This window comes from Ahaetulla prasina, chromosome 1, assembly GCF_028640845.1.
Source record: "Ahaetulla prasina isolate Xishuangbanna chromosome 1, ASM2864084v1, whole genome shotgun sequence".
NCBI classification, from domain to species: Eukaryota; Metazoa; Chordata; class Lepidosauria; order Squamata; family Colubridae; genus Ahaetulla; species Ahaetulla prasina.
In genome coordinates this window covers 85,663,070-85,687,661 of record NC_080539.1, presented here as the reverse complement: position 1 = coordinate 85,687,661, position 24,592 = coordinate 85,663,070, and the positions used below count along the sequence as shown (strand labels likewise).

General features: G+C 37.4%; 2 protein-coding genes across 8 annotated transcripts in view; one reads left to right on the top strand and one right to left on the bottom strand.

Moving 5' to 3' along the window:
• Positions 1–8,297: 8,297 nt before the first annotated feature.
• ARV1 (ARV1 homolog, fatty acid homeostasis modulator) lies at positions 8,298–20,970 on the bottom strand. Of its 3 annotated transcripts, XM_058167008.1 has the most exons (6): positions 20,804–20,970; positions 20,174–20,263; positions 12,946–13,065; positions 11,716–11,869; positions 10,799–11,023; positions 8,298–9,172 (listed from the first exon to the last, which is right to left on the bottom strand). In XM_058167008.1, exons 1-6 carry the CDS (start codon positions 20,900–20,902, stop codon positions 9,066–9,068), a joined length of 795 nt encoding a protein of 264 aa, XP_058022991.1. In that variant the 5' UTR covers positions 20,903–20,970; the 3' UTR covers positions 8,298–9,065. The 3 variants fall into 3 exon arrangements, with proteins under 3 accessions (XP_058022991.1, XP_058023009.1, XP_058023000.1); XM_058167026.1 differs by lacking the exon at positions 20,174–20,263 and having other exon boundaries at positions 8,300–9,172; positions 20,743–20,927; XM_058167017.1 differs by lacking the exon at positions 20,174–20,263 and having other exon boundaries at positions 8,301–9,172; positions 20,804–20,968.
• A 194-nt stretch (positions 20,971–21,164) lies between these two features.
• Positions 21,165–24,592, top strand: part of TTC13 (tetratricopeptide repeat domain 13) — a 36,465-nt gene continuing 33,037 nt past the window's right edge. For 4 of the 5 annotated variants that reach the window (XR_009153216.1, XM_058166994.1, XM_058166972.1 and 1 more), the window contains exons 1-3: positions 21,165–21,390; positions 24,141–24,235; positions 24,349–24,424. Coding sequence is in view for 4 of the 5 variants with exons in the window: in XM_058166994.1 (XP_058022977.1) it covers positions 21,171–21,390; positions 24,141–24,235; positions 24,349–24,424 (391 nt within the window). In the remaining variant the exon portion in view is untranslated. Of the gene's footprint in view, positions 21,391–21,481; positions 23,145–24,140; positions 24,236–24,348; positions 24,425–24,592 lie in introns of those variants that run through there. The other variant, XM_058166980.1, reaches the window with a different exon arrangement.

The window sequence follows — 24,592 nt, the reverse complement described above, 5'->3', positions numbered from 1 at the left end:
CAGGCTGTGTATCTACCCTGGCAAATATGTTCTATACTCGTGGCCTTGATTCATAACATGTAAAGGTAAGAGTTCAGAGACTCTTCATTTAGGACCCTTTGTTACCAATGAAATACTGTAGTTCTTGGTCCATAAGACAGCAGTTAGAAAATAAAGTTTCCACACCAATGCTTTGGGATACATTGGTTTAAGAGGGAGAATAGTTCATTGACAGAATTATTGTAACCCTGTTCCTGTTTTTTAACGTTAAAAAAACAAAGACTTGCACATGGGGGGAAAAATCACTTTTGATTTTGGCAGATGCTGAGAGTTTGATATTTATCTGTTTTTAAGGAGCAATTATACCAGTTACACAGACTTAAAAGGCCTGATGATGTCTTCATTTGTTAGAATAGAATAGTTATCCCAAACCTAAACCACTCTCGGGATACATATTCTAGAAACTAGCCAATGTAGTCAAAGGCCTGGGAATTCTGGAAACTAGAGAAGCCAGGGTGGGAAGATAGTGTCAGAACAATACACAAAACACATCATGTTGTTTTAAAAGTTGCTCAGCCTTTACATAAAAGATGTGCACAAATGAGGCTTAAGAGAAGAATGGCAATGCAGTAATTCTACAGGAACTGCTTGTTCTCTCACAACTAAAGGGGGATGTAAAGTGAAGAGGATACCTTAAAAATCACTGATACGTATTCTAAAAGTGTAGTCTCAAATGCTGAACCTTGTTTATTGTCTTTGATCAAGAAGCTGATATTTGCCTGCACTGCAAATAGTCCTCAAATTACAATCACAACTGAGCCCAAAATTTCCATTGCTAAAAGACAAAATGTTGCCTCATTTTTACAACCTTTCTTGCCACAGTTAAATAAATCACTGCAGTTATTAAGTTAGTAACATGGTTGTTAAATGATCTGGCTTTGTCACTCTACTTGTCAGAAGCTCACAAAAGGTTATCTCGGGACCATCAAAAATGCATGCCAGTTGCCAAGCACGCAAAATTTGATCACATAATCATGGGGTGGCTGCAGCGGTTGGGTGAAAAATGTCATAAGTCACTTTTTTCACTGCCATTGTAACTCTGAATGGTCACTAAATGAATGGTGGTAAGTTGAGGACTACCTGTATTAGTTATAGTCCAATAGGCTGTTTAAAATTTGAAGTGTCATTGCAAGAAATGGAAACATCAAAACCTATGGTAATTTGCGCAAGGATTTTAAGATTACAGACTGCAATAGTCTTACAGTTCAACAGGGAACAATACAATTGCTGAACGTATTTTTTTTTTTGTATGTTTTTTTAACAATATTATTGTAGGAAATTAAAATGACAGGAAATCCGTATCCTATTCTTTGAACTTTGCAGAAAGTTCACTGTACATCTGAAAGAATTCTTGAAAAGTTGTATTAGCCCTTCCTGTGTCCGACACAAAAGCACCTACAACTTCCTGACTGTATGAAATCCAAAAAGGAAATGAACTATAGCTTAACCTTTGGTATTCAGACAGCTGATTTAAAATAACCAACTACAGAACAATTCCCAGTCCAATGGGCTGTATGCACTATTTCAAATTTATGTTATATGATTACTTATTTCCTGCTCTCCCAACTTTTAAAGAACTGACAGTGCAAAATGCACATATCTGAAACAATAGATAGTCTACTTCAACTTTCACAAAAACAAGCAAGATCAAATTTAGATAAAATTCTCTATATTCATACTTGAACGGAAGGGCTTGCTTAGGGAAGGGCTATTTTGTAGGCCTTCCAGCAGGAGGGCTCTGATGTATGAGTTGTCCTTCTCTTTTATGTGTTATGAACTAGTAAGATAAGAAGACCTGAATCGCTTCGGTCTGCTTTGGAACTCACAACAGGAAGAATATGACTGCCTAAATCAAGTGTGGTAGTGATCTTTGTGATGGGCTGATTTCTTCTGGCATGTCTTGTGGAAGGAGGAATTCGGGGGAAGTGCTCTTTTTAATCTGAGTCCATTATTTCTCTCATTTGGAGGTGTGTGAGCATGGCTGTCGCCACAATATCTAACTGGCTGAGATCAATCAGCTGTTTCTAAATTTTCAAATATGGTTTTCCTTTCTGAATAAAGAATGCAATGGATATTGTGTAGGTAATTCTTAATCCACTGGACTCAAAACTAGCAAGTACAATACATCATGTACAGAGGTACACAGATTTCAATGATTGAATAGAACAGATATTTAACTGATCACATGGTCCAGCCTGTATGGTGCTGTAGTTAAAATGGTAGTCTAGGATCAGAAGGACACACATTCTTTTGATAGTGGATCTTTTGATAAAAGCATCTAGAATCATCTGTTTAGTATTTGCACAAAATTGGAAGAAATTTTGAAATTAGAAAAAATCCTGTCAGAAGGTGAAGTAATAAAGAAGATTTTATACTACAGAAATGAACAGATTAACATTAAGAATAAAAGATAAAGATGAATCGGTGTATTTCAAGACATGGGGAAGATTTTATGTATGGTTAGAAAAGAAATATGAATAAAAGATGACAGATTAATAAACCAGACAAGGTAAAGGTAAATGAGAGAGAAGACAAAAGGAAATAGAAACCCAGATGATACCAGTATAAATAGAAAAGGGGGATGGGGGGGGAAAGAATGTTATTATATAAATGTACAATTATGATGATAGATGTGTAATGGGTAAAATTGAAAAGAAACTGAAAAGAAAGTATATATTAACAGAAAATTGGGGCTGCTTGGATACCAAGAGGGGAAATATTGGACAACAAAGGAGAAAGAAAGGAGAGAGGAGTAGAGGGTAAGATAGGAGTGGAGAAGGAGAGAGGAATGGAAGAAAGGGAAAAGGAGAGGAAGAAAGGATAGGGGGAAAGAGTTGGAGAGAAGGCCAGATAGGGGGAGAAGAAGGGAGGAGTGGGGGAAAGGAAGGGGAAGTAGGGAAGAGGAAGAAGAGGAGGAAAGAAGAAAGTAGGAGAGGAGAGAAGCAGTTAGGGAAGGGAAAGAAAGGAGAAGGTTTGTTGTAAAACGAGAGAAAAGAAACGGTAGAAGAGCAACCCCAAATGTAATTAAAAATTAGTTTTTCTTTTTTTCTTTTTTTTAGAAAATATATGTATATGTGTGATTAACCATGAATAAGAGAATGTACATTTACAATGTGTTTATAAGAAATAAAATAAAAAAAACTTTTTTTAAAAAATAGAATCATCAATTTGGCCTTTTATGTTACTGTATTATACTCTCACCAAGCCAAAAAAAATACCGTCAAGTACTTTGTCATGTCCTAAAGTGCTGTTGGAAGCAAATTCTCATTGTTCCTTCCTGTTTTGCCAGCAACAGTAAAACTAAACATCCTACTGCATACAGTGGGAGAAAATACATTTAAACCAACTGGGCACTACAATAGAGCCAACAAATCCACAGGTCTCCCCAACACAATCACATTCTCTTTGGGGGATTCCCAAAGTTGGAAATTCCTATTCCCAGAAAATGATGGCCCTGAGTAGGAAGGAAGAGAGGGAATTCCCTTTCTAATCCATCCTCTGTGTTACTGATTAATATAGTAAACTGTTATCTATCCAATTTTCAATGCATGAATTCAATCAATATACATATTGAAACCTTTATCCCAATCAGATTTTAGGCCACGCTACATATACTCAGCAGAATCTTGGACCAGCCAAATCTATTTGTTGCCAAATAGAGAAAGAGTAGTTTTTCCTCTTAATGACCTATCGGCTTATCTATAAAATGTAAATTCTGCTGCTAGGAACACATTCCTACGAAGCTACTCAAAGTTCAGATTGCTCAACATGTTGTCTGGTATTATTTCTACAGACATCTGGCATTCTTTTCCAATTCAAAAAAGAAAAAAAGAACAGAACAGAATCTCAGGAAAGCCAAGGAAATGGCTTCCTGCTGCAAAATATCCCTTAGTTGTCAAAAAATAAATTAAAAAATCTCAGCATCATATGTTAGTATTTTAAAATTTAGTCCAGATTTCTTCGGGATGAGCTATATCTATGTCCTCCCTACCATATTTGCATAGTACAAAGGAATACAGATATGATTTAAATCTACATGCATGGGTTTGTTTGTTTTTTCATTTTCTAATGTAAGAGCAAAAACAGTACAGAGAAACCGTACATGGAATTTTATTCCATTGTAATAATTTTTTCTGATAAACTGAGAATTTGTATCATTTCTTCCTCCTCTACCCTCCACAATTCCTTAGTCTGAAATCTTATATATTTTCCTTAGGGTAACCCCATTAAGAAAGACAGTTTGATGTAATGGTTAAGGCATAAGGCTAGATAGTGGAGAACCATGAATGTAAGTTCCATCTTGGTTATGAAGCCAACTGAATAACCTTGGGACAGCACTCACTCTCAGCTCCAGGAAGGAAGCAATGGCAAACTACTTCTAAAATCCTGATACGAAAACTGTAGGGACTTATTTAGGCAATCACCAGCAGTAACAATTACTCAAAGGTACCAAACTACAACAACAACAAAAACCCCAGCAATCATTAAACACAGGGTTGTTGTTGTTGTTTTAAAAAAATAATACAGGTTTGTATTGTGGACATCAACAGCAATTTAGGAAACTATAAGAAACAGCTGTAGGCCATCCCAAGGAGGAAGCCTATTTTGGGCCAGTTGGCCTGTGGATAACAGCAGTAGCAATAGCACTTAAGACATATATACTGTTCCATAGTGCTTAACAATACTCTCTGAGCCATTTACGAATGTCAGCATATTCCCCCAATACTCTGGCTTCTCATTTTATCTACCTCGGAAGATGAAATGGTGAGTCAACCTTGAGCCGGTCAAGATTGGACTCTTGGCTGTGGGAGGAGTTAGCCTGCAATACTGGATTTTAACCACCACGCCACCATGGCACCACAGATAAGGCACCGAGATGGACATTTCACTGATTTAATTATGTATCAACATCTAGAAAATGCAGAAGCTTTGCCTCTTTATCTCTGACTGTTCTAACTTTGATTTAGGATTTTACCTCTTTATTGTACTGTTTCTACAGAGCACCGCGAAGTAAGAGTAATATAACAATCCCTTATGTTAAGCTCAAGGCAATGAAATCTTGAATAGACAGGGTGAAAAAGGCTGAGGCAGAAAAGGTTATATAGCATGCCATTCCCGTATAGGTTATATACTTTGATCTTTTAATCATTAGAATTCACTGACTTGATAAAACCAAACGTCAATTCTCAAAATAGCTCCTGCCTCCTGTATAGTAGATTAACTACCCTGTTTCCCTGAAAATAAGATATCCCCTGATAATAATCGGGCTTTTGAGCGCATGCGCTAAAATAAGCCCCCTCCCCCCGGAAAATAAGCCCTCCCCAAAAATATTTAACCGCATGCGCAGCCGGTCCCCGCCATTTCCTCTGGTTAGGGTTAGGGAGACAGAGCTGGAAATCGGATTAGATGGCAAGAGGAGCTCCGTCTTGCTCAACACACCCCAAAATAATAAAACCTCCCCAAAAATAAGGCCAAGCGCTTATTTTGGGGTTCAAAAAAATAAGTCAGTGTTTTATTTTTTAGTCAGAAAAAATGAAAGTTCAGTACTGTATTTATCTAATATCTAGATTTGACCTGGTTTTCCGAAACTTTTAAAAAACTTGTTTTAACGATTAACTTTCAAAATATAATTATAGGTAGTCCTCAATTTACAATAGTTCATTTAGTACCCGTTCAAAATTACGACAACGTTGAAAAAAGTGACTTATGACAGTTTTTCTCACGTAATGACCATTGCAGCACCCCCCCAAGGTCACATGATCAAAATTCAGATACTTGGCAACTGAATCATATTTACGCTAGCTGCTGTGCCCCAGGGCCTTGTGAGCACCTTTTGTGACCTTTTGAAAAGCAAAGTCAATAGGAATGCCAGATTCACTTAACAACTGTGGCAAGAAAAGTCATAAAATGAGGCAAGACTGACTTAACAAAATGTTTCATTTAGCCACATAAATTTTGGGCTCACTTGTGGTCACAAGTCGAGGACTATTTGTAACCATAATACTCCTTCTTCTCTCACTACTCAAACCAATTCCAGAGCAGGATGTATGGGGGCTCCTACTGTGACCCAGGCCCAAGTAGCTAGTAGGAAACTCAGTCAACGTAAAAACAAACTTTATTAGCACTTGTTTTAATTTAGTCCAAACTAAATTAAAGCAAATTCATCCCAACACAATTCCTCAGCCTTATCATTAACCTTGTTCCAATTAGGCAAACTGCCAAAGGCCTTTCTTGGCAAAAGTTCAGAAGACGCCAATACGAAACAAATGCAATAAGACAAAGCTATCAACGTTGTTTTCCGACAAAGAGCCCAAATGCTGTTGCTGGTCTTTTAAGCTTTATGGGAGGGGGCAATCATCTCTTGGTCCTACTCCCGAGTTGTCCTCTTTGCTTTAGCTGCTCTTGCCTTCTGGCAGCTCTTCTCATGCGTGCATTAGGAACAGGCTCCTCCTGTTCCTCTGCCTCACTACTGTCAGCCTCTGGAGGCTCTGGAATCCGCACATCACTCCCTGATGGCCCTGGCCCCACCTCTGCCTCCGACGCAGAGCCCTCATCTGGGCCTTTCCCAGCCTCCAGGACTGGCCCATATTCTTCCTCAGCCTCAACGCTGTCTGACTCTGTTGTCAGCTCTGCAGGCTGCTGGCGGACCATAACAGCTCCTTCCTCCCTGTTCTTCCTTCCCCCTTCCCCTCCCTTTTCAGCAGGCAGGTAAATGGCCGCTTCTGAGTGGGGCATGGACCAAGGGATTGCAAGACTGGGAACTGTCACAGAACTTTGAAAATGAAGGTTACATGACTGTAGCAGCAGCCCAGCAGTGTAGCATGAGCCAGTAATACTGAAACAGACATAGACCCTTGAGAGTCATGGGTCCTGAATTTTGGACACATTCTGTAAGTTAGCCCATTTGAGGTATCTTGGTTCAAAAACCAAGACCTGTGATGCACCCTTTTCATCCAGAAAATGTCACGACAATGAGAGAGTTTTTGTAGCATATGGATAAACTTGGTTCTTTTTATTTATTTCCAATAAAGTCCTGTCACTTTCTTGATAATAAGAATAGTATTGATTAAACTTTAACTGTTAAAGATAATCTACTAATAGTTTTGCACATCCAAAACCTGCTTAGCTTTAAAATAATTTAAATCAGACAATATTGGCTCTTATTATCCTGTACCAGCCTACATTAATTTCAGTTTGGAACTGGAATTAAACATTCATATACATTAGCATTTTTTTTCTCAGTGATAGTCACATAATTTATTTCCATGGGAACCATTTCAAGAGAGATAATTTAAAGCTACAGTATTTTATATGTATTTTGTCAGGCTCTGAAGAGTTAATAGTGTAAGTGGATGAGAAGTTGTAAGCAGAGGCAACCAGAAGCTGATGCAATGGAATGAGACAGCAGGGTTACCGTCACTTTAAGAAACTGGGTAAGAAGCTGCCTATATAAGGGAAGCCATTAGAGCAGGGGTCTCCAACCATGGCAACTTTAAGACCTGTGGACTTCAACTCCCAGAATTCCTCAGCCGGCTTTGCCAGCTGAGGAATTCTGGGAGTTGAAGTCCACAGGTCTTAAAGTTGCCAAGGTTGGAGACCCCTGCATTAGAGGGCGTTTCCTTCTCCTCATGCATTATATTCATGTTCTCTCTTCGATCACTAGCTGTATGATAAGGTATTTAACCATGTATAAGTCTGTAAATATTTAGCTGTAGATAAAACCACTGTTATTTATCTAAAGGCTCTGTGTGCTGTGTTTTATTCCTGGGTTTATCTCATAATACTAGTTACACTGCCTAAACTCTGACATATTTTTATCATGTTCAGGTAACCTGTGAAACTCAGAATAAAATCACAGACTTATTGGGGAGTAACTGCAGTTCTCTATAACTTTTTCTGAGTAAACATCATAGGATGACATTGCCAAGCTTACTTTTTAATGAAGCAGTAATAATATCAACCAGTACCGTATATACTCGAATATAAGCCGATCCGAGTATAAGCCGAGGTCCCCAATTTTACCCCAAAAACTGGGGTAAACTGGGGACTCGAGTATAAGCCGAGGGTGGGAAATGAGGCACCTACCGGTTGGGGAAACCTCCTCCTCAGCTGAGAAGGCTGGCGGCCCCCGCCCGCCTCTCACTGCACCGCAGGGCTTCCAGCGCCGTCCGTAAAATGTGAAAAAGAAAAAAAAAACTGAGTATAAGTCAGATAGACCCGAGTATAAGTTTAGGGCGTTTTCAGCACAAAAAACGTGCTGAAAAACTCGGCTTATACTCGAGTATATACGGTATTTGTTCAATCCTTCACATACTTCTGAACTTGATTGCCTTGACACTTACTCCTAAGTACATCGGTATAATAAATACTGTTTCTTAAAGAGACAGATTGCCTTTAGTCATAAAAAACCATTTATTTATAAATATGTCTACAAAATTATATTTGTTCCTTGGAGGATGTATAAATATCAACTTAAAAGTATGAGTATTCCACAAATAAAAATATATTTCCAGTGTTTCCAGTAGCACAACTGCCAGAAATGTCAAAGTGAAGCCACATTACTGTTATTTTATGCGTGGCTGTCAGAGCACACTTTTGAGTCAAGCTGGCTTTTTTCTTGTTTTGTCATTTTGCCTCTTTTTAGTATGATAATTTTCTTCTTGGTACTTTATAATAAAACAATCACACATTTTTCTTTTAAATACAAAGTAATGCAGGAAGAAAAAAACAGAACACAGCTATATAATCGGAAGCTATATAAAAGAACAATATTCTTACTTTAACACAACATCATCACATCAAACATAGCAAAATTGTTATAAAAATTAAATATCAGTGCATCACTCTTCAATTACTATGGGTCAATTGGTTGGTTTGGCATAGAAAGTTTCATTTACATTCAGCATTTCTTTACCACTTTGTTTGGAATGATCAAATACTGACCGGTGATGAAGTGAATGATTTGAAAGGCAATATTTCTACATCTTGAAATATTTTCACTATCATCCTAAGGAAACAAGATTGTCTCAGACATCCCATCCTATTTTCTGGAACAAATAAATGATGCCATTTTCGAAAAGTAATCCATTCAAAATGACCATCAGACACAGTTTGCGGCTAGTATTCAAAGTAACTGCAAAACAAAAGAAAAAGAGAATGTGGTAGGGTTCCCATTAGATTTTCATAACGATATGAAACAAATTAGTATGGACAAATGTTATGTCTGGTTAATGAGATGGATGACCTTGTTTTAGCTCAGAAGCTAAGCAGGAATGGGCTTCTTTAAGATTTGGATGCCAGATCACCAAGATTATAAATCTGACAGGGATGTTAAAAAACAAATTAGAAGGATTTGAGAGAGATTTCATTTTTGTAATACATGAAGTGTATAGAGCTGGAAACAACATTTGGGGAGAAACACAAAAACAGACTGCAAATTTAAACCCAGTAATTTAATTCATAAATGCTCTGAATTGAAGTTCTAGCCTAGTTTGAGTCTAAGTTTGTAAGTATAAGTAGGGGGTTTCAATTCATGTTTATTTTAGCAGGCTATCTTAGTTAAAGTTCGCTTTTCCTTCTAATCACCTGTCATAGACTTTTTTAAAAAAAGGCTTCACAAAGGGAACAATTCCATATCCTTAGGAGGTGATAGTGAGACTTGTACATGCAGAGGAAGGCCTGATAAAGGCCAATAGGCAAGGCAGCACATCTTTCACATTGACATATCTGTCAATATGGTTAGCTTGTTGTGAGAAGGCAGTTTGACTCAGCAAGACATTAGATGAGGAAGCTGAATGCCTTGGAATCTATTACCACTACAGGATTGCTTATTAACCTCCCTTCTTCACCTGGAAAGGCATTATATTAAGTTGTTTTTTTTAAGGTACAACTTGAAACATGTAATTATCACATAAATGAAAAGATAAAGGAAATCAAATCTGAATTATATAGTTAGTTGACAAATTAATTGTAAAATTATAGGAGTATTGCATATGTAGTAAGCCTTTCCTTGCTGAGCACAATTGCTCCTTAGTATCCATATTAGGAAAATGAGTAATTCAATAATATTCAATTCTGGTATTCTTTTCAAATACAGCTATTTAATATTAATAATGATACTTATGCCCACATCAGTATTTATTGGCATATGTTAAGTAGTTATTAATTTTATTTTAAAAACTTGACATTTGGAAAGGGATCTTCTTATGCATCTGATAAAGACAAAATGGGAAAAAGAATTCAAAATTACTGCACCAGAAGTGATGCTGTTTGGGTTACTTAAATACTCAAACACTATAGAGAATATAGTACTTAAGAACATATTTGAAATTTACTGATATTTCATTGGCAAAGAACTAGAAAAATAAACGAATTCCAGGACAGAAAAAGATACTGTATATGAATAACGCCACTCTTATTTATTTTTCCAAGACAAAATTAACAACAAAATCTAGATACAGAAACTACTTAAAACATTTGTTATATATTTAACCCACTGTTTTAATCACAGTTTTTAACTAGAATCAAATATTGTGTTTCTATGAAAGTTTTGCTGACTTTTACATACTGTATCATTTTCTATGTATTTAGGCTTTTAACAAAGAAATGAAATGCCTCTTTCAATAATTTCGGTTCTCTAAATACAGTTTCCTTCCCTAAATGTTACTGCTGTATATCTGTTTCAAATAGCAGAAATTCGGCTGGAAAATCTGGCCCTGAACAGCATCACTGTAATAGTGAAGTTAAACGAGAAAAATACCTCTAATTGCTTGAAAGTTTGACGTCAACACAAACATTTTAATAAGCTTGAGACACAAATGAGTATAGTCATGCTCCCAAATAACTGCTGGAATCAGTAGAAGTTTTCCATAGCTGGATAACAGCAATGCTTTCAGAAGAAATATGAAATCTGCCTTGGCTTTCAGGACAGCAGGTTTTACTAACCACAGAGCAGTGAAGATGCCAGTCAAAAAGGCAGTTTGTTCTGGGTGGGAGATGAGTATAAGTAGAAAAAAATCATTTGGCGAAAGAGGTGATATCATAAAAAGTTCCTTAAGTAGCTATATAGTATTTTACATCTTACACACATGCGTTTTAAATTTTCTTTTGGAAGGCATGCATTTGATTGGGTTGCCATTTAACATGTGAACTATCCAACCCCAGCTAGTAAAGCTTCACTCGCCAATACACACAAACACACACACATATATATAAAATTAGAATTCTGAATACCATTAGAATTATATATCACAATCTTTGATTTTTACAAATTGAAATAATTGTATTTTACACAAATAGAATTTCCAGTTTTGAAGAATCTGAGATAAGGATTGTTGTTGTTATTGTTGTTGAAAAGCCAAGGGATTTAGGATTGAACAGGGATTTTGCACTTGGGTCTCCTAGGCCCTTTCTAGACACTATCTCCTGGAAAATATTTACATTCGTAAACATTGTGCAATGTATCTTTAGATATCTTTTTCATATATGTTGCAAACTTTTGACTGTCAGATATCTTCCAGCCAAATTCAATGAAAACAAGAGAAATATTGGCTGCATGAATATATATCACAACACATTTTAAGAATTTTAGTGCACTTGAAGCAACTGTCAACATTTAAACACGGCTGTTTAAAAGAACAGAAACAATACTTGCCCACAGCAAATATTTGATCTTACCCAAAGATGCTATTCCAAACATTCGATAGAAATCCCATTCTTTGGCATATCTAATTAAATCATCGGGATCAGTACTTTGACTTGAATCCTGTAACTGCAGCCACCTGAGATAAGCTTCGCAAAGTAAACAAAATATGCAAAGCTTTCCATGAATCTGCAGTAGGAAGGAATATTAATGTCAAATGCAACTACTGTACAATCAAAATATTGATAAGCATGGTAGGCTTATCACGTTTTACTAATACAATTAAGAAAACCTGTACAGGTCATTTGATCTCCTCCACTGAAGAACAGCTAACCAAGCTATGGGACATACTTTGAAGGCTTGAATGACTTAATACATTAAAAGTGAATCTGATCCCAGTCTGAGAATTCAGCTCAGACTGGGATCTAGTCCTAGATTCCAACTTAATTAATAGATTTGTACCAGATCCAAACTTTACATATATAGTATATATTTCAATTTTATATAGTCTATATAAATCTACATATAAAGACTATATTTCAGGGCATAAATATTATAGTGTTAAAACATCATATTGTGAATTATCAATACATATTCGCTCAGACAGAAAATGGAAACAAGCACTAAACTGACTTCCAACTAACTATGGTATAATCAATCAGGCAGCCCAGGCAGATAAATAGAATTGAAAGAGTAGAAGCAACAATAATAGATGCCAGAGGAGTGGCTGATAGTAGGAATCAGGAAGTTCCAGTCAAAACAATTTGCACACTAAACAACAGCACTGAACTGCAATGTACAGACAGACTTTCAGAAAACAGATGTTATGAATTCTCTTTGTATATTATATAGTTATATAAAACAGGGGTCTCCAACCTTGGCAACTTTCAAGACTTGTGGACTTCAACTCCCAGAATTCCTCAGCCAGCTTTGCTAGCTGAGGAATTCTGGGAGTTGAAGTCCACAAGTCTTAAAGTTGCTAAGGTTGGAGACCCCTGATCTAAAGGCATGCTGTTTTATAGTGGCTGCAGGTGTCCAGTACATCTCCAAAGTATGCTTTATTTTGACCAATTCCTCGATTGGGACAGAACTACAAACTTTTAAACTTTTAAAAGTTAAATACAATATTGCAATTTTTAGAATAGGAAGCCATTTAAAGTCAATATTTCCAGATCCAAAACAAGTTAGTTTTTTCATTAGCTTGGAGCAAGATTCACAGATCCTATGGCAAATTAAGACAAGAAGCAGAAACAACAGAAACTTACATTTATTTTTGTATTGAACAAGATATGTCTGTACGCTTGTGCTTTGCATAAGATAGCATTAATTAAGATGATGACAGGATCATATTCTATATATTTGTCCACTGGCTTTTGGCAGGATTTCTAAAGGTAACAAAGCAAAAGCAAAGTAATATTTGCAGTAACTATACAGAAAAGGAACACTTATTAAAAGAATTAAGAATTTTTAAAGTTCTGTTATGCATCAAGGGTTAACTAGGATATTATCTTAAGTTTTATACTGGAGTTTTCACAAAATAACATTTTTGTCACAACCACAAAAGAAAGTAATATTTTTATTTTTTACCCAGTATTAAGTTTAGCAAGCATAAAGAGAAATGATTTGATGAAATAATCAAAACAATTTAAACAGAGACAAATAGTCATATTTTTAGCACAATATAAACATATTTAAATAGCAGGTTGTGATTAGGGGAAAAAGAACATCAAAGAAAAAAAATGAAAAAGGCAAGGATATTTCAATGTTTTTTCTTACTGGCACATTTTTTCTTTTTCTCTTTTAAAAATAATTTTATTATTTTTAACCACTATGTTAAATCTCAGTTTTTGAATTCACACTCCAATCCTCACTCCAATGTAGTTAATACACAATACTAGTAATAATTTTTAAGTATAAATCACATATTCTATTCTCCCTCCACTTTTTACTTCGTTTTGTTTTTTCTGATGCTTATTTAATTAATGAAAATCAAAATTACATTTAAAAAATTAGCCAGGGTACAAATTTAAATACTTCAGACACACAACAAATGCAAAATATGCATTCATTTGTGAAGAACTTTTAACTTGTTTTTACTGGTTCCATTATAATTATCAAACATTACACTACAATGTTGGCCTGCAGAATGATGCTGGAGGAGGGAGGGGGGGTGAAAGGAGGCCAAAAAACAGGTGAAAACAGCCTGTTTCTGGCCAAAAAATGAGCCGTTTTGCCTGTTTTTGGCCTGCAGAATGCTTCCGGAGTGAAAAACGGGGCGCACAGACACCCCAGGAGGCCAAAAAATGGGCGAAAATGGCCCATTTTTCACTTCCCCCACCTCCAGAGGATAGATACAGACAGAGAGAAAGAGAGAGACAGAGAGGGAAAGAGAAAGAATGAGAGAGAAAGAGAGAGAGAGGGAGAGAGAAAGAAAGAGAAAGAGAGAAAAAAGAAAGAGAGAGAGAGAGAAAGAGAGGTAGAGGTAGAGACAGAGACAGAGAGAGAGAGAGAGAGAAAGAGAGAGGGAGAGAGAGGGAGAGACAGAGAGAGAGGGAGAGACAGAGAGAGAGAGAGAGAGTGGGAGAGAGAGAAGGAAAGAGACAGAGAGAGATTTCTCAAGCTCCTTGGGGCTGAGAAAAATTGCTGCAAAACTGAGTTTCCTGAAGTGGACCACTAGACTCCTAAACTAAGGAAAAGGCAACCAAAAGAGAAACATGCAAACAAAAGCAAACAAAACACCCCCAGGAGCAAAACAAATTCAAGTTTAATTTGTGTACATTGTTCAATGGACTGTTAAATTGGCCACACCCACCTAGTCACATGACCTAGCCACGCCTAGTCACATGACCACCTAGCCACACCCACACAGTCAATCTGCCCCCCCAATAGTCTGAGGGATCGTGAATTGGCCCCGTTTAAAAAGTTTGAGGACCCCTGCGCTACATAAATGCATTTGAAACTTAGGCAAAGCAAAACTTATGGTTTGTTTACAAGATAATCTACAGGATCGTAAAAACATGATCTGGTTTTTCAACCCAGGAAGTACAAATGCATTCCAGCCATACACCAGTCATAGATCATGGGGGGGAGGGGTGTTGCATGTTTGAGACAACTTTAACCGGGGATTATTAGGAAATGCACAGCAAATCTGATTTTGCTATGATATGTCTATTGCACAATTACATATTGTTGAACTGTTCCTGATATTTATCTTAAAGATAATACAGAGCTGAAAAAGATAAGGATTAAAAAAGGAAAAATCACCTTTTGGTGATTGAGGACTACATTTTAATATTTAGGGGAACTTTAAGGCATGCAGAGATCAGGAATAGAATAGAATAGAATAGAATAGAATTTTTTATTGGCCAAGTGTGATTGGACACACAAGGAATTTGTCTTGGTGCATATGCTCTCAGTGTACATAAAAGAAAGATACGTTCATCAAGGTACAACATTTACAACACAATTGATGATCAATATATCAATATAAATCATAAGGATTGCCAGCAACAAGTTATAGTCATACAGTCATAAGTGGAAAGAGATTGGTGATGGGAACTATGAAACGATTAATAGTAGTGCAGATTCAGTAAATAGTCTGACAGTGTTGAGGGAATTATTTGTTTAGCAGAGTGATGGCCTTCGGGAAAAAACTGTTCTTGTGTCTAGTTGTTCTGGTGTGCAGTGCTCTATAGCGTCGTTTTGAGGGTAGGAGTTGAAACAGTTTATGTCCAGGATGCGAGGGATCTGCAAATATTTTCACGGCCCTCTTCTTGATTCGTGCAGTATACAGGTCCTCAATGGAAGGCAGGTTGGTAGCAATTATTTTTCTGCAGTTCTAATTATCCTCTGAAGTCTGTGTTTTCTTGTTGGGTTGCAGAACCGAACCAGACAGTTATAGAGGTGCAAATGACAGACTCAATAATTCCTCTGTAGAATTGGATCAGCAGCTCCTTGGGCAGTTTGAGCTTACTGAGTTGGCGCAGAAAGAACATTCTTTGTTGTCCTTTTTAATGATGTTTTGATGTTAGCTGTCCATTTGAGATCTTGCGATATGATAGAACCCAGAAATTTGAAGGTTTCTACTGTTGATACTGTGTTGTCAAGTATTGTGAGAGGTGGAAGTATGGAAGGGTTTTTCCTAAAGTCTACCACCATTTCTACGGTTTTGAGTGTGTTCAGTTCCAGATTGTTTTGGTTGCACCACAAGGCTAGTCGTTCGACCTCTCGTCTATATGCGGATTCGTCATTGTCTCGAATGAGACCAATCACTGTTGTGTCATCTGCGAACTTCAGTAGCTTAACAAATGGATCATTGGAGATGCAGTCATTGGTATACAGAGAGAAGTGGGGAGAGCACACAGCCTTGGGGGGCCCCTGTGCTAATTGTACAGGTATTTGATGTGATCTTGCTTAGCTTCACCTGCTGCTTCCTGTTTGTTAGGAAGCTTGTGATCCACTTACAAGTCTGTTCCGGTACCTAGGAAGCTGGTTTAGCTTAGTTAGATGATGATTAGGCAGCAAAGGTAACATGCTTGTAGCTTTAGAATTCTGTTGTTTGTTACATTTGCTGGAACTATATCATGGCATATTTACTTGATTTTTTAAATATAGTACTAACATATGCTTTATTCAAGATATGAGACTGTATTCACCAGCTTCCAGAATAAACACACCAAGCCACTTCTAATCCATATAATATATTTGATCAAGAAAAAGGATGGTATCTCACATTCTGATTGGCACCATTACTACATAAATATACATTTCAACTGCAAGTGAATATTAACTTCTGTTTGATTTCATTCTTGCTGTAAAACTTCTTTGATAAAATAAAATACAATGGAGATTACAACCAATAACCTCCATTTTAGTTTTTACATAACAAAAATCTGTTTTATTAGGTTTGAAATAATAAACCTGCTACAGAAGGTTGACATTGGAAAGATAAAACCGCAGTTAAAACCTCTTATATTCACTTTTCCTAGTGCAGTGCTATGGTATCCAGCTGTTAGTTATAATAGCTGTCTGTTGACATTATTGTGGAAACTACAACTGGTTTTTGGGGGGGCTTTCTGTTTCATGAGGGGAGTGCATCTTACTTAAATGGTATTTTTCTTTCTCCCTGAAAACCTATTTCAAAAAAATAAAGGAGGCTGAAGCAGAGGTTCCCAATCTTTTTCGCCCGCGGCTCCCCCGGAAATCCGACCTGCAACTGCGCATGCGCACCAGACGCGCCCGCGGCTCCCCGGAAATCCGACCTGCAACTGCGCATGCGCACCAGACGCCCCAGAAATGGCGCATCAGCGCCGGACCCAGCGGGCGCAGATATTCCGCGGCGCCCCCATGACGATAGCGCGGCTCCCTGGGGAGCCGCGGCTCACAGTTTGGGAATCACTGGGCTGAAGGATACTGGCTGTGCTGCATTGAACTATAGTCAGAGGGAGAAAATAGCTGAAGTGGGAAAGAACAACCCTATGCCAGGAATCCCCATTACTTTTGCTCAATTATGAGCCTTTCATTCCCTTGAATTTCAGTTCCATGTGACATGGCCCATGACAGGCCTCTTTACTCTTTCGGAGCCTCTGGGCACATTTGGATTTCTGAGAACATGTCACACACTCTCCTCGTGAGACCTAATTTTCAGTCACCTAATTTTTCTCTTCCTTTTTTATGTACTCTATTTTCTCTTTAATAGTTTGATGTTCAAAAATGAAAATAACACTTGAGCTAAATCAAACCAATGCTGAATACTGTGCAGTGGAATGATTTGTTTCTGCGATCTGGAAACCACATTTCTGTCAATGCACCATTACCGGTAAGTTATATTTGCCCGTTTAGCATATTGACAGCTGACTCATGTTTTAGTTGTAATCAATTCCAGGATAAATTTCATAAATATTATTACTAGTTCACGTATACGGCAATGCTTAAATTTGAGAATCATTTTGCATTTTCAATTAAGATCTCAAACCTGATATGTTCTCCAGTTACAACTCCTAAAATTAGATAAACAGAACCCAATCAAACAACTAAGTCAAAAACATTATACTGGTTCGTTTATTCATTGTGGTAAATGATCCAAAACTTCATATTTGTGTGTGCAAAAGTATATGAACTTTGACTTTCAGTAATTGGTGTGCCCTTCTTGGGTAGCAATAACTGCATCAAAATATTTCCAATAACTGTTTTTTCTCAAGTTTTTTATTTTATATTACATATACATATCAATGCGTGAACACTGTGGCATTGTTTCCAATATTTCCAATGACTGTTGATCAATCCTGCACATCAGCTTGGAAAAGATTTAGCCCATTTCTCTTTACAACTACAAGAGATATTGGTGGGCTTCCTTACATGAACTTCCACTTCAGGTGCTTCCACATTTCTTTAGGATCAAGGATTAAGATTAATTTAGGACTTTGACTTGGCCATTCAAAAACATGTAACATTCTTCTGCTTTAACCATTTTTTGGTTATACAGCTTGTATGTTTGGTGTCAATATGTTGCTTCAAGATTCACTTTCCCTTGAGCTTCAGTTCGTTGACAGATACCCTGACATTTTCCTGTAGAATTTGCTGATATAATTCAAAAGCTGCCCTGGTCCAGGTGCCACTACCACCCTCATGCTTTAGATAGGAACCTGGAATATAGTGTTTGTTTTACCCATCATAATGCTTTCATTCAAACTAAAAATTTATTTATTTTTTTATTCATTCATTTATTTATTTATTTATTTATTCCCAGCTGCTGTGGCCTAGAGATGGAGCTCTTGCCTCTCAATCAGGAGGTTGTGAGTTTGATCCTAGGTAGAGGCAGATGTAGGGTCTCCTGCTTGGGCAGGGGGTTGGACTAGATGACCCCTTCCAACTGGTCCAAGGTCCCTTCCAACTCTGTTAATCTGTAATTTAGGTCTCAGTTGTCCACAGAACGTTAGCCTTCTGGTTTATCCACAAAATGTAGTTGGGCAGCAACGTTCTTTTTGCAGAGTAGTGACTTTCTCCTCTGCCATGGCCACCATTGTTATTCAGTGTTTTCCAGATGGTTGTGCCATGAACACTGACAACGGCCAATGCAAGAGAGTTAGTACTTTAGCCATTATCCTGGTGGGGCTTTTTTTAGAGTTCCTATGTGACTTGTTTTGGGTGTGACCTTGGTTGGTCAACCAGGCCTGGACATTGGATTGCCTCCTTTTGTACATAATCTGCTGGACAGTGGACTAATGGAATCTAAACTCTTTGAAAATAATTCTGTAACCTTTTTCAGCCTGCTGAGCATCAACAACTGCTTTTCAAAAAGTTCTCAGAAATCTTGTTTTGTTCAAGCACATGCTATCACATAAGTGAGTTATAAAGATCAGATTTTGATAGCAAATATCCAGAATTCAAATATCCAGTTATTTAAATAAGGTACAACTTGCCACATTCATACTTGATTATCATTCCATTGAAATACTTGACTCCAATTTACCCTTCAAATGATAAGCCTAGAGGTTCATATATTGTTGCCACAAATAAATTGTAGCTTTGAATCATTTTCCTCAATGAATGAATGAACAAATATGTGTTCAACTCTTTTATTTGATTGGGTTCTCTTCATCTAATTCTAGGAATTGTGTGGAGAACAATTCATCTTTTAGAACATACAGCATTTGTGCAGAAATGCTGGAAATTCAAAAGGGTTCACAAACTTTTAAGCACTATTGTATTGTTACCAAGCAGGTAGCCTCCATCATATCTGCGTATTCAATTTTACTAAAACGTATCATTGCATTTGAATTTAATTAAATGCTAAAGACGTCTATAACAACATCTGTAGTCATAAAAAGCCTGCTGAATTCAAAGTCATTAAATAATTCTGGTGTAGATTGGACTAGAAATAAAGTTATTAAATGGAGAAAACCAGATCGACAGGAGTTTGATGAGCATGACAGCAATATCAGAGAGATGAAACATGGAAATGTTTAATCAAATACTGTGTGAAATCTATTAAGGAACATATTGTTTTAACAACATGTTAAAAGATTTACACAGTTTTCAAAAGAAGAAATCCACACAGCACATTTGGAAAATAATAAATCATATCCATGTTAGGCTCAATGCACTTTCTATCATTATAGTTTCACATCCCATAATATACCCTGAGGGTAGAACAAGAAGCAATGGGTGAAAACTAATCAAGGAGAGAAGCAACTTAGAACCAAGGAGAAATTTCCTGACAGTTAGAACAATCAATAAGTGGAACAACTTGCCTGGAGAAGTTGTGAATGCTCCAACACTGGAAATTTTTAAGACAATGTTGGATAGCCATTTGTGTAAAATGGTGTAGGGTTTCCTGCCTCCGCAATGGGTTGGACTAGAAGACCTCCAAGGTCCCTTCCAACTCTGTTGTTATATTATATTATATCTTACCAATACATAACATGACATCTAGGTTAAACAAGAACATGTTGAATATCCCCTTACATGTTTTCAGAGTAACACTAGTCTTACTTTAGGATGAGGAATCCTCTGAGGAAACATCTTGCAAGGTTTGGGTTGCATCTCTATAAGCCAAGGTTTCCCAAACTGTGAGAGGTACCTCTTTTGGGGCAGTGCAGAGTCCAGGAGAGGTATGAAGAATCTTTTAGTTACATTGTTAAAATAATTCCAACTTTTGTACAGTTGCATTGTATTATTGTTATTGTTCATTTGTGTTCATTTTGGTGTTTGGATTTTTAAGGGAAGTGTACATTAAGATTACACTAGAGAATAGAAATAGAAATAGAAAAAATAGAATTTTATTGGCCAAGTGCGATTGGACACACAAGGAATTTGTCTTGATGCATAAAGGGAGGTGCAATGGCAAAAAAAATTAGGAACCCCTACTTAAAAGCTTTCAAATATCTTCAGGCTGTAAAGGGCTTCATGTTGAAGACAAATAAAACCTCGCTATGAATAAAATTATAATCAGCACTAAATCTAAAAGTAAAACTTCAGAATTCAGAGGGAAGGCCGATATACTTTTCCGTCAAGGATTACGCTAGGAATTTGAAGATTCTCTTGGATCACTGAATAACTACCATAATATCAATGCAAGGTGGATCTATCAATTCGAAATTCCTGCTTCTTGACATAACTCACGCAGATAGAGATCCGCAACACACCACGTTGATAATCCTTGTACAGCTCAGCCGCTTTTGTACTGCATTCAATACACCGGTAACATGCGGGCCCCTCCATTTTCCCAGAGGAAAACAACCCCAGAAAAAAAAACTCTTGCGAAGGGTGCTTTACTTCGCTCGTTTCCGGATTCCGTTCGCAGAGCCGAAAACCTTGCGGAGCATCTCGGTATTCGTAGTGTTTTGCTCGATACGCAGCGCGGTAGAACTCCGGACAGAAGAACTACAATTCCCAGAAAACAACTCGCTCGCCCGCTAAGTTGTCGGGACTCCGAGGGAGGGAAACGCGAAAAAAAAGGTAGATTAATCTGCGCAGGCGTGGTGGGAAGATGGCACCTACTTGCGGCGCTCGGGGCTCGTGGCCGAGCGTTGCAACGGCGCTGAAGCTCTTGTGGACGCTGGTGGCGGTTATCCGGCCGTTGCTGGTTCTGGCTGAACAGTACCCCTCATTGTCTCTGCGCCACCAGCAAGGGAGCAGTTGCTGCCCGGGGCTTTGGGAGGCTGATTGGGATGGGGAGCAGCAATACGCGGCAATTGCGGGAGACGGTGGTGAGTAAGGAGGAGAAAGAAGGAGCCGGAGGGACCGGGCAGCTTCTGGTGGGAAAGTCGGTTTCGACTGCAAAAACGGCGAGTTCATAGTGGAGTGCGTCGTCTAACCCAAAAATTCAGCAGTCAGGGAATGACTCCATCAGTGTTTTTCAAAGGTGGTAATTTTAAGGTGTGTGCACTTCAACTCCCAGAATTCTCTTGCTGCCTGGGGAATCCTGGAAACTGAAGTCTACATACCTTAAAAGTTGCCAAGTTTGGGCTGCAGTGCATGAGGTCTGAAGAGGGGCTGGAATCCAACAGGAGCTCGGAGATAGTTCGAACAAGCTCCTCTTCTAGTCTAGGGGCTGAAATGCCATCTTGTCCCGGTAAGGGAATTGCACCCTTCTAAGGATGAGATGGCCAGTTGTAGGAGATTGGAAGATAAATGGGATTGCACCCGTGACAATAACCTTAGACAAGGCAGTTAATGGATTTTGCTGGCTCGGTCAGTTGTGTGGCATGAGTTTTGGTTAGTAGGCTTGATGAAGACAGGATAGTTAGTCAAATTGGGTTTGACTTTAGCCCTTCCTTGGAGTTGGGAGAGTAAAAGAGAGAAGATTGGTTGTTGAGTCTATAAGGAGTTGGAAATGCCTTTTTGAAGGAAGTAGTGGTAGTAACTTCTTCAAAAGAGATGATTAGGCTGCTGTGATGAAAACTTACCTGAATTGGGAAGATTAAAAACAGTTGTAGGCTGGATGCTAACACCACTTTTTGTAGTGCTATACTTGAACTGATCATTTCAAGACTGATTTTCTTTACCTTGGCTTTAGGCTTGGCTTGGCAGATATCACCTTAAATGCCCTCTTTTGATAAAGTGAGATTGGGAATCCAGTTCTGTTAATTGTTTGGGATCCCTCAATATATTTTCTTATCGGTGATGACACCTTTCTGGATCAATTCAAGATACTACGTTTGACCTAAAAAACCTGCTTAATAGCTTTGATCAGGTTATCTGAAGGAAAATTATTATTTTTGTTTGTTTGTTTATTTACTAGACTCCTACGATTCTTCCCTAGGGCTTTCTCTAGCTATTCTAGACCAGTGAGGTATGAGAAATTGTGAAGTGGTTGAGAAAGAAATGGGAGGAACTCTAGACATAACATTCAACAAATGAGAGAGGAATTTGTTAGTATCTTACTTCATAAATGGCAGCTCAGTCCAGATTGCAAAAGACTAAGGAGGAGGGATGCAAAACATTTAAAGAGACTACACCTCAGTGAATTCATTAATAGGAAAGGGATGGAAATTGAAGTCTTTGTGATTTTTTCTACTTGATTGTGCCCTTCAGCTTGGAACTAGATTGGTGGTAGTGGCATGTTATTCTTTTATGAATGATAATAGAAGAACCAGAGATGTTTATCAGAAGAAAAATGTATTCTGTTAAGTGTGATGAACAAATCAGAGAGAACAGAAAACAGTGATCAGGCCATTCAGGGACTCTAGAATAAATTAAAATGAGTGAGAATCACTTAGAAACACTTTGTTCTGGATTCTGTATGATTTAAGCATATGTTTATTCATACATATACATGGCAAAAGACTGGATATAAACTTAAAGGATAATTGATTATGATGAAAGAGATAATTTATGAGGGACACAATAATAGTTCTGAATGTGGGACAGAGCATTTTCATAGTGTTGAATGAATCTTTGGAAGAAAAGGAAAATAATGAAAAAACCAAGAATAAAAATGGAACAACTGCAAGAAAAGAAAGTGGGTCCTTTATGAAAAAGTATTACTAGATTACTCTTCCCAAAAGACTGTAAGAATTTGGAAGTTGTGAAAGAGAATGTGGAAGTTGGAGCAGCAAACAGAATTATGGTTAAGGACAGCTGCAGAAGTGTCTGGAATTTCAATGTAATTGGATGTATGAAAAACAATAATTGGAAGTATAAAGTGGAGAAGGCTATGAAAGGAAAACATTCATGTAAGATTAAAGGTTAATCTTAGGTAAAGATTAAAGGAACATGACTGAGCAGGGGAAAGGTTGTAAAGGTTTGCCGTGCTTAGTCATGTTCCTAGCTGAGGGAGCTAGCATTGTCTGAAGATGCTTCCATGGTCATGTAGCTAGCATGTCTAAATATACTGAAGTGTACAAATGCTGTTACCTTCCTACCTTCCCATCAAATTGGTATCTATCTATTTATATGCATTTGCATATAATGCTTTTGAATTGCAAGGTTGGCAGGAGCTGGGACAAGAATGGGAGCTCACCCTGTTGCACAGTGTTTGGGTATCAAACCGCCAACCTTCTGGTTGACAGCCCAGCATGACCCCTCATATAAGATTGCTGCAAAAATGAGGGTGAAAAAATATTTTGAATAATGTATATGAAAGAATTGCAAAGAACATGGTCAATTATGATTAAAAGAAATTGAGAACATCCATATCATGATGGAGATAAAAGTATTTTGAAGTATGTTAAGAAGAATAAAGAATGAATAAAATTAAAAATAAAAGTGGGGAATGTTTTGGAATAAAAATTAATTGAGTACTTATTGAAATGAATATTTTAAAGATCTGTGTGAGGGCAATAGTAAGTTTGTTCTTTCATGGAGCTAATCTACTGTGATAAACTTGCAATTAAGATGTTATTCGGTATTGGAATAATTAGTATAGAAATGCTCTTTCTGTATCTACTCTATTTAACTTGCTCTTAATGTTGTAAGGTGAATGTACCAATTAACAGTTACAACATTTCCATTTTAGACATATCTGTTTTGCACTTTCATGATTCAGACTGTGATCTACAAGGGTCTTCATCTTGTGAACCTCTGCTTTCTTGTACAACAGAAAAACTTTTGGTAAGTTTATTCATTATGTTCAGGATAAAGAATCCTGAAAACAATTTGCAGTATAATTATTCTATAACTTTTGGTTGAAGTTGTTAATTTAATGCATAAAACATTTTTTTCAGAGCCAAGCAAAAATACTTGCCAAAGGGAAAAAAATTCCATTTGCTACAGATGATGACTATACAAATGAAGAATTAGGTAAGAGACAATATGAGTATTTTCTAAATTAGTTTCATTTGTAAGAGAACTGAGCAGGAAGAAACACACCCCCATAGATCACCATGTCTTAAGGTGTGATTTATTTTGTTAAAAAGTAGCATGAGCTAAAGCTAGCAGTGAAATATTTCACTTTATCCACTTCTAGAT

Excerpts from the sequence above, each read along its gene's own strand:
- ARV1 (XM_058167008.1), bottom strand. The coding sequence starts at position 20,902 with ATGGAGGGGCCCGCATGTTACCGGTGTATTGAATGCAGTACAAAAGCG. Across the intron at positions 20,264-20,803 it reads TGTTGCGGATCTCTATCTGC|AGGTACCTCTCACAGTTTGG; the intron begins GTGAGTTATGTC and ends CTGCCCCAAAAG. Across the intron at positions 9,173-10,798 it reads AAACTTTCAAGCAATTAGAG|TTACTTTGAATACTAGCCGC; the intron begins GTATTTTTCTCG and ends TTTGTTTTGCAG.